Raw genomic sequence first — 13,066 nt, 5'->3', positions numbered from 1 at the left:
TGTTTAGAGTAACATAATATGTTACTGTAATATAGCGCTTCTCGAGAAAGGATAAGTCTACAACTAATAAGTGAAGCCATCTATGACGTACTATTATGTTACTTTGCACTATAAAGATAGTAACTTAAACTAATGTCATATGCATGACACTAATATAAGTTACTCGCCGCTATGACCAGTCTTATACAATCACATAGATATTCTTTTCCGATGGGGTCAACCGATTAAGCAAACGAAGCATCTTCTTGACCAGCAGAAATGCAGTGTACGTCGCCCGCCATGCATTAACCAAGCATTCAAAATTCAAAATGAAAAAAAAAGGAAAATCTCCGTTACAGCTGCTTGTTGGACGCATCGACGAGGGCACACCACGCACGTACCTGGACCTATATATCTAGCTCAATTGGAGCGACGTACACGAGGTGGTGGTTGTTGCCACCGACGGCTGCCTATTCTATCCAATATTTTAAATAGCAGGCTATGGCATATAACGGTGACCCTTAGAAACAGTTATAGCTGAGCTATAGCGGCAAATTATATATGAAATTATTTAGCGGCAACATGGTCAAACAGCTATAGCGAAACTATAGACAGCTATTTAAAACTATGATCCTATCTGGCATCACATGCATCATCGTGGTATCGTCTAGACCAATCTCTTTTTTGTCCATTCTTTTTTTTCCCTCCATTCAAAAAGACCAATGATCTCTTCTCGTTCCTATCTACTCCGTATCTATCTAGCTAGTATCTGCAACGAAGCCAGCTCTCGTTTTCCATCCACCTGCAAACAAACGACCGGTGACCAGGACAGTGCGCGTGTACGTACGTCGTGCATGCTATGCTGAGTATGGCGACCAGGACTAGGACCGTGTCCAAGCAAGCAAGCAAGCAAGAGAAAAGAGCGTGCACTGGGCCACTAGCACCACGTAGGTCAGTCGGTCAAGCTTGTACGCACTTACGACGGGCGGGAAGCGATTCAATCAGAGGAACGGAATATGCACGTAAATTCTCTCACGGTCCTGGGTCCTCCGACGCTGTGATGTGACTGGGACTTGTGGGGCTAAGGGCATCTTCAACGGTAATTCAGAAATTTTCTTCCATATCTGTTGATAGACAGAGGGATCAGTCCACCGACACGGAAGCGTGAGGACGACATCCAACTGTAGCTGTATACATCTGGCTTTTTTCATATTTTTTTTCAAGTCCGCACGATCAAATAGCTGCATGCAGATGGTACATACGTTTAAATAACCGCATGCAACACTAGTTCAAATTTAAAAAAGTTCAAAGATTAAATCCCGACATCGTTTTTTCATTTAACCGTCCACTGATGCTCAATCAAATTTTTCTTCAGCTGCTCGTGAGTTGGTTGATTCTGAATTTGTTGATATATTTGAATAAACTTTTTTAAATGTAGCCGGATTCTGGTCCAGAAGTTGGGAGTTGTGGCAGCATCGTCACCCTCATTCCTCAACGATTATGTTGTGCATGATCACACAACATATCATCACCTCCCACAAGGTTTCTAGATCCCATTGTTTAGTAGGTCCACGAACAACTGCAAAACAGTCATGGTGAGAATTGCAGTAGCGGATGATACCTGGCGGGGCGGTCGGAGGACTGGGATTGAACGGAGACGGGGGAGAAGCGGAGTGGAGCCCCGTTGGAGCGCCGGAGGTGACAGAGACGTATAGTTTCCACAGTGGTGTGGCATGGTGGCCGGGGTGGTGGAGCGGCATTGAAGGCAAGAGAGAAATAAGGAAGGAGAGAAATAAAGATGGAGTCGCGGGGTTCGGAAAGGGTTTTGGGTGGGCCGGGAATGTTGAAATCCTACGTTTCACGTGTCTGGACTCCCGCAAAGCTCCCTCACTTTTGTCTCCGGTTTGCGGAATAAATCACGTCTGGACCACCCCACAGTCCGATACAGACCCACGTTGGATGGCTTCGTGGTCCGCATGGATGCGAGCGGATTGCGTGTCCGCCTTGAAGATGTCCTAACTATACATTTTTACTAGTAATTATTACTCTCTCCGCTTTTATTTACTTTGCATATTAGATTTGTCTAAAGTCAAATTTTATATACTTTCAACAAGTTTGTAGAAAAAATATATTAACATATACACACCAAATTCATAACATTGGATTCGTCATTACATATATATTCACATCATATAAATTTGTTACTGTAAATGTTTATATTATTTCCTATAAACTTGATCAAACTTTATAAAATTTGATTTCAACAATTCTAATATGCAGAATAAATAAAAACAAAGAAAGTAGTATTAGTTAAACGACGAACGTCATTCTGTTTTCTTCAGTGAGTGTTTTCGGTTCAGCATAATGATGTACGACTGGTCACCGCTGCAGTCCATCCCCCGCTACAGCTCGCCGCCACACATTCGTTGGCAGTACTGTACACCCGGAGGCGACCCACCTCGCCGCTTCCGCCACCGGCCCTTTGGACGACGAATCCGGCGCCTATCGTACCGCTCGCTATCTTTTTTTTTTTTTTTACAAGTAGGAGTATACTTATATGTAATAATACTTCCCCATCAAATCGAACGTGCATGATCCTCTTTCTCATGTCAACCAATTAGCCAAACAAAGCGTCTTTTTGACCAAACCAAGTCGTTGGCGGCAGTCCACCTCGTTACAGTCCACAAGAAGAAAAAGAACGGAGATGGAGGAGGAGAGGGTCAGCTCAGCACTCAGCACACGGTTTTGATCGCTTTCAGTTTCACTCAAACCAGCCAACAGGATATGAACGGGCTGGGCTAGTTATGCTTGAGCACTAGCAGCCCAGCACTAGCATGCCACACGGACGTCCGGCCCGCTGGCCCAATACATAGTGAAATCACATGGAAATCAGATCCAAGCAAGCACAAGAGGGTCGTTGACTCGCCTGATTTAGACGCAAACTTACATCAACAGGCGGGGACTCCTGGTCATAGGCCTGGTTGTAATGGTAGTATCATAATCATGCATACCAACTAGACAATTTTGATGAAGTGTCATAGCATTAAATGAAGAAAGAGATGATGGGGTATCATATTATGATCCATATCATAATAAATGATATGCTACTTTGTGTAATGCATGTCAATACATAAAGTACTACATGATACTGATATATAATATTACTATGCATTAAGGAGGTAGTATCATACACTAGTATCATATGCATGATACTAGTATATGATACTCATGATGACCTTAATCTTCTCCTCTACGGCCTTCTCGGTTAGGTCCTCGGGATGAACTCGAGTGGGATCACTCTGCCAGGTGTACATCCACATGAGGAGCACCCTTTCCTGCAGCGGCTGGATCCGCAGATTGAGGAGCACCTCCAACAAGTTCATCCCATCGACTCCGGCTCTCACGGTTTCAACCAGGGCGTCAACTAAAATTCCTACGTCTACTTTCTCCTCCTTGGCTACCTCGAGGGACGGCGGAGCAGTAACTCTCGCCCCCCGAGTATGGAGGAAGTTCAGTCAGAGATCCTGCACCCAAGATCCGTTCGCAGCCAAGTACCCTCCGCGCCCGTATCGACGACGTCCATGGTGGACACCATGTCCAGAAGGTGTTCGATCAAATGTCATTGAGCTTTATTTGTTTTGGTATGTTTAGTTTTTCATTCATTTCATGTTTTTAAGGACGATACCTATTCCACTTATTCGTTCCTTGTTTAAATTTTTGTTTTTATGTAAAATTCACTACAATATGTTTATTCTTACATAACTAAAAAAGTGTAATTCATGTGTAAATTGTATCATTATTTTTTTGGATTCCTTTCTTCTTAAAGGGTGGTACCAATGCCACTATACTTCATTTCTTCTTAGATTTTTTTTGTGTGTTTGTAAGTAAGTATACACGCAGGTATGATACACCATGTGTGTAAATTATAGTAGAAGCAAAAATTGCATTGTATATACTTATTTTTGGCATATTAGTAAAGTGCAATTTCATGGCATACTTTAGTGCAAGTTATTTTTAAATTTTATTTCTTCTTAAAGGGTTTCATTTTCCCAAAACTACATTAGTCTCTTTTGGTTTTTGTTTTTATATTTTATTTCTTCTTAAAGAGTTTTATTCTTACATAGAAAACTTCATTGTTTTCTTTTAGTTTTAGTTTTAGTATTTTGATTGCTTAAAGGGTTTCATTCTTCCATTGAAAACTTCATTATTTTGTATTTGTTTTGGTTTTTTATTTTCTTTCTTCTTAAAGGGTTTCATTCTTCCCTATAAAACTTCATTATTATTTTTTTGTTTTTTATTTTCTTTCTTCTTAAAGAGTTTCAATCCACCACGTATTACGTCAGCCAGTCAAACTTGTACGCATGAACGACAGGAGCGATTCAATCGGAATGTGCACGTAAATTCTGTCCCAGTCCTCGGTCCTCCCTCCTGTGATGAGACTGCGACTTGTGGGGCTGATGCCAATTTCTTAGTACAGTAGTAAGTAATAATTATATACTACTATATAAGTTAGTTAAACCATGAACATCATTCTGTTTTCTTCATATGATTGTTTTCGGTTCACCATCATGATCGCCAACACCGACTACCCGCAGCTCCCCTTCGTTCGTACTGTCTCTATAAATAAATATAAAAGTGTTTAGATTACTATTTTAATGATTTAAACGTTTTTATATTTTTTTTTACGGAAGGAGCACTCTATACCCGGAGGCGTCCCACCTCGCCACCGCCGCCGCCGGCTCGACGACGAATCGGGCGCCCGTCGACGGTCATCCCCGTCTCTCTATCTTCTTTTTTCTCCATCAAACCGAACGTGCATGGTCCCCTTTTCCAAGTCAACCAATTAGCCAAACAAAGCATCTTTCTGACCAAACCAAGTCGTTGGCGGCAGTCCACCTCGTTCCAGTCCACAAGAAGAAAAAGAACGGAGGAGGAGGAGAGGGTCAGCTCACCACTCAGCACACGGTTTTGATCGCCTTGACTAGTATACTTAGCACTCGCGGCCCAACTAGCAAACAATACATGCTTGCCACACGGACGTCCGGCCCACTTGCCCAGTACATAGTGCTAACATTTCAGCTTCTTTTTTTTCTTTGATGGATGCACTATGGCAAAAAAAAAAAATCCGTTTGCGAACGAAGTTTAAAAACAATGAGATGATAGAACAAAAGGGAAATTGAAGTGTATCATTCCAAGCTAGGAAAAGTAGAAAAACCGTGGTCTCGTGGCTCTCTAGCGATGTAGCTACACGTCATGTTAGGAGATTAGTCAGTTTTCAGCTAGCTCAATCCAAATTAGCATCATCACAGGATTACTGGCATGCCAAATCGTACACGACATACTAGGAACATCTAGCACATACACATATGGGCCGAAACACATGTCAACGAAGAAAGTGTCGGGACATATGAGGGCATCAAAAACTCCGGTGCAACAACAACTTGAGAGAGTAATGCACTATCCAAAGGGGAACATGAGCTGTGAGATTAACTATACAGGATATCGAAGAGTACTTGAACGATATAGTGACTCATATTGGATTTACGATGTTAATGAGATACAGATCACAAGTGGATACATATTCACTTTCGGTGGTGGCGCTTTTTCAAGAAAGTATTACGAAGACCATCTAAACAAGGACAACAAATGGAAGGAGAAATTGCATCATGAACTCTTGATTGATTTTTCGGGGGTTGAAAACCCCGTACCTAGGTTGTTGCAAACATAATGCATCGGCCAAGGCTCAACATGTGCACCGTCCTAGTTGGGTCGATGTTGCCGACCTACAATGCAAGGTTGCTGCCATCGACGGTTGTGTGGCCACCTTAGCTTATCCGACCCAACGTACGTGTCTCATCACCGTCTAGATCGGTCAATCTCTTAACCTTTTTGTTCCTATCTACATATCCACAACGAGGTCTTCTACGAATGCGCCGGTAAACTACCAACATACACAACAAGTACTCAAGTTCGTTTCACGCTAAGTTTACTTACTTGCAGTGATTGCGAGCGTGTATATTGAAGAACAAAAACATATGTGTTATATCTCTTCCCACCAAGGGCACATGCGATAGTCGATCTTCCCTGACTCCTAGGCGAGGCACGACCCCCATCTTCCCTCGTCCGGCACTACCGTGAGGGGTAAGGGCCGCATCGGTCCGATTGAGGTAGGGTTAGGGTTTTTTTGTTGTTGTTTTTGGTTTAAGGCGGGCGGAGGAGGAAGAGTGTGCGGGAACCACTCATTTTCTCATGCTCTAATAACATGTGGAAGAGAATTCCTTATAAATACATTGAGTAATTTTTAAATATACAATAAGCAATTTCCATTTAGAAGCACTAAACTCTGTCTTTTTTACAAGCAGCACGCACCTGGCCGTATACACCAGCCAGCCAGCCGGTCAACAAACGCTGCAGAACATGGATACATGTTGGTCACGTTTTGGCACGTACTCCTACGTATGTACGTACGCACCACTTTGGCGACCTGTTCATTGAGCATCGATCCATTTTACTGTACATGGCACTGAAAAAGTATGGGATGCATGCATAAATCTTTTGTTGCACTTGCTGTCCACGCGTTCGTCGACCAATATTTTTCTCATATAAATAAAAACACACGTGAACTCTCTATCTCTGTCGGCCGACATGTCATTCTGCACATGGGTCCCACTCCCCCCCGCCTTTGCAGGGAGCAACGCACGGAGCGACGACTCATCCAACTGGTGGTAACGGAAGCCCAAGAAGATAAACTGAAGCATCACGGCCGTTGTTTTGCGTCCGGAGTCCCCAGTCTTTCTTCAAATCACAGGCTGCTACCATTCCTTCTCTGTCCGGGTTTATTAAGCGCCCTCTTATTTTGGGCTAAAATTTGACCAACAAATTTAATAACTAATATTCTAATAATGTAATGTACATGTCACAAAAATTATACCGCCGGAAAGCTCTTTCAAATACAAATCTAATAATGTACCTTTCATAGCATATACTCCCTCTGTCCCAAAATATAAGAACGTTTTTGACACTAGTATAGTGTAAAAAACGTTCTTATATTTTGAGACGGAGGGAGTATTTTATTAGTCATATGGATGGACAAAGTCTTCATCGCAAAAGAAAAAAAAAGGATGGTCAAAGTCTGGTTCAAAATACTCCCTCTGGTCCTTTTTAGTCTGCGTATAAGTTTTGTTCGAAATCAAGATATCTCTACTTTGGTAAAACTTACAGAAAAACACGATACCAAATCAATGTTGTTAGATTCATTAGGAAATGTAGTTTCATAGTGTATATATATTTGGTATTATAGATGCTGATATTTTTTTAATATAAATTTGGTCAAGCTTTGCAAAGTTTGATCTGACAAAAAACTAATACGTAGAGTGAAAAGGACCGAAGAGAGTACTATGGTCCTAATAAATCCAGACGGAGTTAGTAGTAAGTATTACTAGTATTTCCCGCCTAAACATATCACAAACCCTCGAGCACCAGACACATAGTTTCCGTGGGTGTGCTGCCCCTAGGTTTCTTTCGGTGTTTATGTCTCCCACTTTGGTTGGTTGTTTTAGTGCCCGAAGGCTAGCTTAGGGGAATGTACATCTGTGTGCTGGTTGTGATATACTTCCCCCGTTTCTTTACACAAGGTGCATTTTGTTTTTTGATAACATTCCACAATGTAAGGTGTATTTTGTTCTAATTCCTCGTAATTCCGATCTTTAGAATTTTACGTGCGCACGTTGCTATACATGACGGTGAAAGCGGCAACACAACAAATATGAGTCTCCTGGATCCCATCCATCCGTTGCCGGAGCAGCAACAATTTTGTTACTTCTCTCATTATGGACCAAGTAGCGATGGCAACGACACTATGTTTCATCCGAAGAAGTGATGAAGAAGAGGACTGCTCAATCAACCGCGCCCGTGCCCAGAACATACCCTATCAATTTTATTTTATTTGGCTATGACGACGAAAATCGATTACGGAACATACACCAACATTTTCGTAATTTTAGTACCACATGTTTTTGGCAATGCTGGCCAAATCATGGGTTAGCAAAAGCCTTGAGCCAAAACCAAACATACACTCCACGTCTTATACCAGTCGCCAAGAAACGGAAAAACAAAAAAGCAGGACCCGAATGGTAAAAGCTAATGTTCGAAGGGGGCAGCATGAAAAAACCCCGTTGGAAAGGGAAACCGCCAACAGGATGATGCTCCATGGCTCTCTGCTACTACTCTCTTCTCTCCTCCTCCCTCCAATTCTCCAGTTTCTTTTAGCACATCGGAGAGGTGGATAGGATAGGGTAGGAGGATCTTACCAACACAACACAAAGCACACCACCTGCGTCAGTTAATCAGTTTGTTTGTTGCTTCTGCTTGATTGTTTCGGACAAGACGACACCACCTCTGCCTCAGCTGCCTGCTGCAACCCGAAGCTCCCCCGCCTCCTCCATAGCCAGCGCCGATCATCCAAAGGTCCCGAACTCATCCTTCTCCATCAATATCAGTTCCTTGCTGCTGCTACTCCAGGAGGGTGCGTATCCCCTCAATTAATTCCCGGAGATTGAAACCTCCATCAGCAGCAGCCTCATAACGTAGTACGTACTTAGGAAGTGTATAACTGGTATTTATGACATTCCTTCTTGCTTATTTTATTCCTGGCGATTTGGCGCTGTTCTGCTCTTGGATGGGTGACAGTAAAAGATTGATTGCAGCGAATTCATCTTCTTTATGCGTTTCGTTTCCCGCGTGCCCCTCAAGGAAGGCATCAAATCCCCCCTCCTCCTCACCCTCCTTGGCCGGTTACAGTTACAAAACATTCCCCTCAGAACCCTCGCCGTCGCCGCCTCTTCCCTTCCTTCCTTTCTTCCTCCGGCCACGAGAAATATCGGAAACCGCTGAGATTTGATTTGATTTGATTCATCGGAAGTAGTAACCTAAAATATCTCTGCGTTTTTGGTTTGGTTTCTCCATCAGGGGGGCATGCCGGGAGGAGGAGGAGGAGTGGCGGCGGTCGTGGTGGTGGACGGCAAGGACGGGTACGTGGCGCCGGCGAGGGCCGCGCCGAGGAGCTTCCCGCCGAAGCTCCTCAGGCCGGTGCTCCTCTCCGCGGTGCTCGCCACGGGCTTCCTCGCCGCGGCCCTGCTCATGTTCTTCGGCGGGGCCTCCTCCTACTACCGCCTCCCGCGGCTCGCCGTGCCGGACGCCCTGCTCCCGGCGCCGGCCTGCGACCAGAAAGACGGGGACCAGCAGGGCGGGGCGGCGGAGCAGTGGTGGGCGCGGCCGCCGGCGAGCAGCGCGTGGCACAACATGAGCGAGGAGGAGCTGCTCTGGGCGGCGTCGTTCGAGCCCCGCGCGCAGCGCCGGCGGCCGCCCGGACGGCGGGGGACGACGCCCAAGGTGGCCTTCTTGTTCCTCACCCGCGGCCCGCTGCCGCTGGCGCCGCTGTGGGAGCGGTTCTTCAACGGCACCACCGGCACCGGCGCCGCGAAAGGAGGGAGGGAGCTCTTCTCCGTGTACGTGCACACCACGCCGGGCTACCGCCTCGACTTCCCGCCGTCGTCGCCGTTCCACCGCCGGCAGGTGCCCAGCAAGGTACGCCCGCCGCTCCACGGCACCTTCCTTTCCGGCAGTTGCCATCAAATTTCGCTTCTTTCTCCGTCGGTCGTTTGGAATGTTCTTCCGGCCACCGTCCGATCAGGATCGGACGGGCCGGATCACGAGATGCGCCTGCGACGTGGCCTCTCTGGTTTCAACGACACCTAGACAAATGACAAGTGCCGCCGAGTGTGACACGATCACGAGAGGAGAAAGAGACGCTGAAAGTGACGACCATCATGCCACGGCATGGCATCATGGAGGGGTACTACTCAAAAGTCTTCTCTTATCAATCAAAGATGCCATGGCCAAAAATCTTCGAATCTTCTTCCTTCATGAATTTTTTTCACTTGACTTTCTACAACGTGTGTTGTGAATTTTGATACTGGTACTAGTATAGCTAGAATTCTTACCACCACTATGATCTGCACTGTATCTCAATTGACTTTTCCACAATATATGCATTCCCATTTCTTATTTCAAAAGTGCTGAAATGTAATTCATTTTTGGAACATTGTTGCAGCCGACACGGTGGGGCAACGTGAATGTCGTGGACGCGGAGCGGCGGCTGCTGGCCAACGCGCTCCTCGACTTCAACAACGAGCGCTTCGTGCTCGTCTCCGAGTCCTGCATCCCGCTCTACCCGCTCCCGGTGGTGCATGCCTACTTGACCAGCTCTCGGCACAGCTTCGTCGGCGCCTTTGACGACCCGAGCCCGCACGGCCGGGGCCGGTACCGCGCCGGGCTGGCCCCGGACGTGACTCTCTCCCAGTGGCGCAAGGGCGCGCAATGGTTCGAGATGGACCGGCGCCTCGCCGTGTTTGTGATCGCCGACGAGCGTTACTACCCGCGGTTCCGGACTGAGTGCCGAGCGCCATGCTATGTGGACGAGCACTACCTTCCGACCGTGCTCTCCATCGAGGCTCCGGAGCGCATCGCCAACCGGAGCATCACCTTGGTCGATTGGTCCCGCGGCGGCGCGCACCCGGCCACCTTCGGCGCTGCCGACGTGACTGAGGACTTCCTGGGGATGCTGGTGGGGAAGAAGGGGAATGCTGAGAGGTGCATGTACAACGGGCAGCCGGTCGAGGTGTGCTTCCTCTTTGCGAGGAAGTTCGCCCCCGCCGCTTTGCCGCAGCTGCTCAGCCTTTCCTCCAAGATCTTCGGGTACTAGCTAGGCCTTTTACGAAATTGATTTTGGTCTGCTTATGTATAGCTCATACTCACTGGAGGGGAATAGAGGAATACAATTTTTTTATGTGTCACGAGAACAAAAGGATGAATGATCGAGTGGGTAGTTGTTTCTTATAACCATTCTTATTTTTGATACCTTAAGGCTCCTTTAATTCAAAGGAATTTTATAGGATTTCTAGAGGATTGAGGTTCTTAGGATTTTTTCCTATGTTGGCCATTTGAATCATAAGACTGGATCCCATAGGAATTTTAAAATTTTTTGTATTACATTTCATACGAAATCTAATATCCACTCCAACTTCTTTTTACAATTTCTTTGTTTTTTCTGTGGCATCAAACACTCATTGCTAATCTTATAAGATTCAAGTAGGCATGCCACTTCAACCCTATACTTTCCTATTCCTACGTTTTCAAAATTCTACGAATCAAAGAGGCCCTTATATTTTTTTTGAATCAATACCTTAGAGCACATATCTATACCTACTATTAAAGAGAATAAGTATTCTTGGTCCGTCATATTTTTTTTGCTGAAAGTCCCTATACTTTTTAAGAATTAACCCACAATCTAGAAAAACGGATCGTTCCTGAAGTTTGTCTGTCCACGGGTGGGTTACACGTTCATCTTCCTCACTTGGGTCGAACTGGGCCGCCCTTGCTATTTCTTCTGCCAACGGCAAGCAGCGAAAAATATGTATACTTGTGAAAGATTCGAACTCCAGACCTCAACTTTAACCCGATAGTACCAACCAACTCACATAGCCTATGATTTGTGCCAAAAACAAGGTCGTTTCCAAATTTACTAGTCTCACCTCGCTATTTGTGCCAAATTTCACCCATTTTTATATCTCCATGAATTGCCTAGAAAATAAGCAAGCCACCCCAAAAATAAAGTCTGTAAATTGTGTCTTTGCCCGCACTTTGAAGAGAGACCAAATAAACGAAAGAAGGGGGCATTATGCTAATTTCAAGGGGGGCATGACAACATCGGCACCAAGCAAAGGAAGGAGCGCTCCGGGTTTATTAGGCCCCCTTTTATTTTGCATCAAATTTTGCCCATGAATTTGAACTTATAAAATGTGAATTATAGTATTTCATAATAATTATACTCCCTCCTTTCCAGTTTATAAGGCTCAATTCAAAAATCTCACCAACCAAGGTAGATGATGAGTGGTGGAATATTTTTTATAGTTTGTAAAAGCACCCAATTAATGCTCTTGTTTTCTCCAAAAAATTATGTTTACGAATGCATTAATTGCAATGCATGCATGCATAAAGTGCATGCATTGGTCAGTTTTCTCTTAATACTTGCATGCAATGATTTAATGCACCTTGAAGTCTGAACATGTGATGGGGAACAACTGAATTAAGCCTTATAAAATGAAAAAACTAAAATTTTAAGATAAGCCCTATAAACCGGAAAGGAGGGAGTACCATGGAAAACCTCTTTGAAATACAAATCCATCAATCTAGTTTTTATAGCATATCCTTTATATATTTTTAGTCAAATAGATGGTTAAAGTTGGACCTAAAATATAAGGGGTCTAATAAACCCGAACGGAAGGGGTACTAATTTGAATGACGTGACTGTGGGTTGCATACCTGCTAATCTACACAGACTCGTGGGATGGTGCTTATTTATTATGGCCTTGAAACAAGGGAACTAAACCTGGCAATAAAGGTAATTGTGGGCAACAAAGGCATTAAATCTCCTCTGAGCTAGGAGAATAAAGTTGTAGTTATCCTTATGGCCCTACAACCTTCTTTCCGGTTTATAGGGCTTATCTCAAAATTTTAGTTTTTCCATTTTTAACACTCAATTTGGTTGATTCCCATCATAAGTTCAGCTTCCAAGGTGCATTAAATCATTCCATGCAAGTATTAAGGGAAGATTGATCAATGCATGTACTTTATGCATGCATGCATTGCAATTAATGCATTGATAAACATATTTTTTTAAGAAAAACAAGAGCATTAATTGGGTGCTTTTGCAAACTACAAAAAGTATTCCACCACTCACCATCTAACTTGGTTGATAAGATTTTTGAATTGAGCCTTATAAACCGGAAAAGAGGAAGTATATATATATATATATATATATATATATATATATATATATAAAAGTTGTAGTTTAGGACACGCGCAGGTTTTTTTATTTTGAGCAAGATGAGCATGGTATTTAAAAAAGGACACTAACGGGTGCTATTTTAGTGGACCGTCCATGTGCGCGTGCAACGCTCTGTTATGGTCCTCTGCCCGGCCTATGTGTTGGAATCTTGCTGACGCCAATCCTATTCGGGGACCTCCT

General features: G+C 44.4%; 1 protein-coding gene across 3 annotated transcripts; it reads left to right on the top strand.

Moving 5' to 3' along the window:
* The first annotated feature begins 8,183 nt into the window (after window positions 1-8,183).
* LOC125506880 (glycosyltransferase BC10-like) lies at window positions 8,184-10,896 on the top strand. 3 transcript variants are annotated; one of them, XM_048671592.1, is made up of 3 exons: window positions 8,184-8,445; window positions 8,947-9,564; window positions 10,091-10,896. In XM_048671592.1, exons 2-3 carry the CDS (start codon window positions 8,953-8,955, stop codon window positions 10,739-10,741), a joined length of 1,263 nt encoding a protein of 420 aa, XP_048527549.1. In that variant the 5' UTR covers window positions 8,184-8,445; window positions 8,947-8,952; the 3' UTR covers window positions 10,742-10,896. The 3 variants fall into 3 exon arrangements, with proteins under 3 accessions (XP_048527549.1, XP_048527551.1, XP_048527550.1); XM_048671594.1 differs by lacking the exon at window positions 8,184-8,445 and adding an exon at window positions 8,485-8,503; XM_048671593.1 differs by lacking the exon at window positions 8,184-8,445 and adding an exon at window positions 8,543-8,567.
* The last annotated feature ends 2,170 nt before the right edge of the window (window positions 10,897-13,066 follow it).

Source organism: Triticum urartu, chromosome 5 (genome assembly GCF_003073215.2).
Source record: "Triticum urartu cultivar G1812 chromosome 5, Tu2.1, whole genome shotgun sequence".
Taxonomy (NCBI): domain Eukaryota; kingdom Viridiplantae; phylum Streptophyta; class Magnoliopsida; order Poales; family Poaceae; genus Triticum; species Triticum urartu.
The sequence above is the reverse complement of the archived record's forward strand: the minus strand, read 5'-3'. Positions and strand labels throughout refer to the sequence as shown.

Excerpts from the sequence above, each read along its gene's own strand:
- LOC125506880 (XM_048671592.1), top strand. The coding sequence starts at position 8,953 with ATGCCGGGAGGAGGAGGAGGAGTGGCGGCGGTCGTGGTGGTGGACGGC. Across the intron at positions 9,565-10,090 it reads GCCGGCAGGTGCCCAGCAAG|CCGACACGGTGGGGCAACGT; the intron begins GTACGCCCGCCG and ends ACATTGTTGCAG.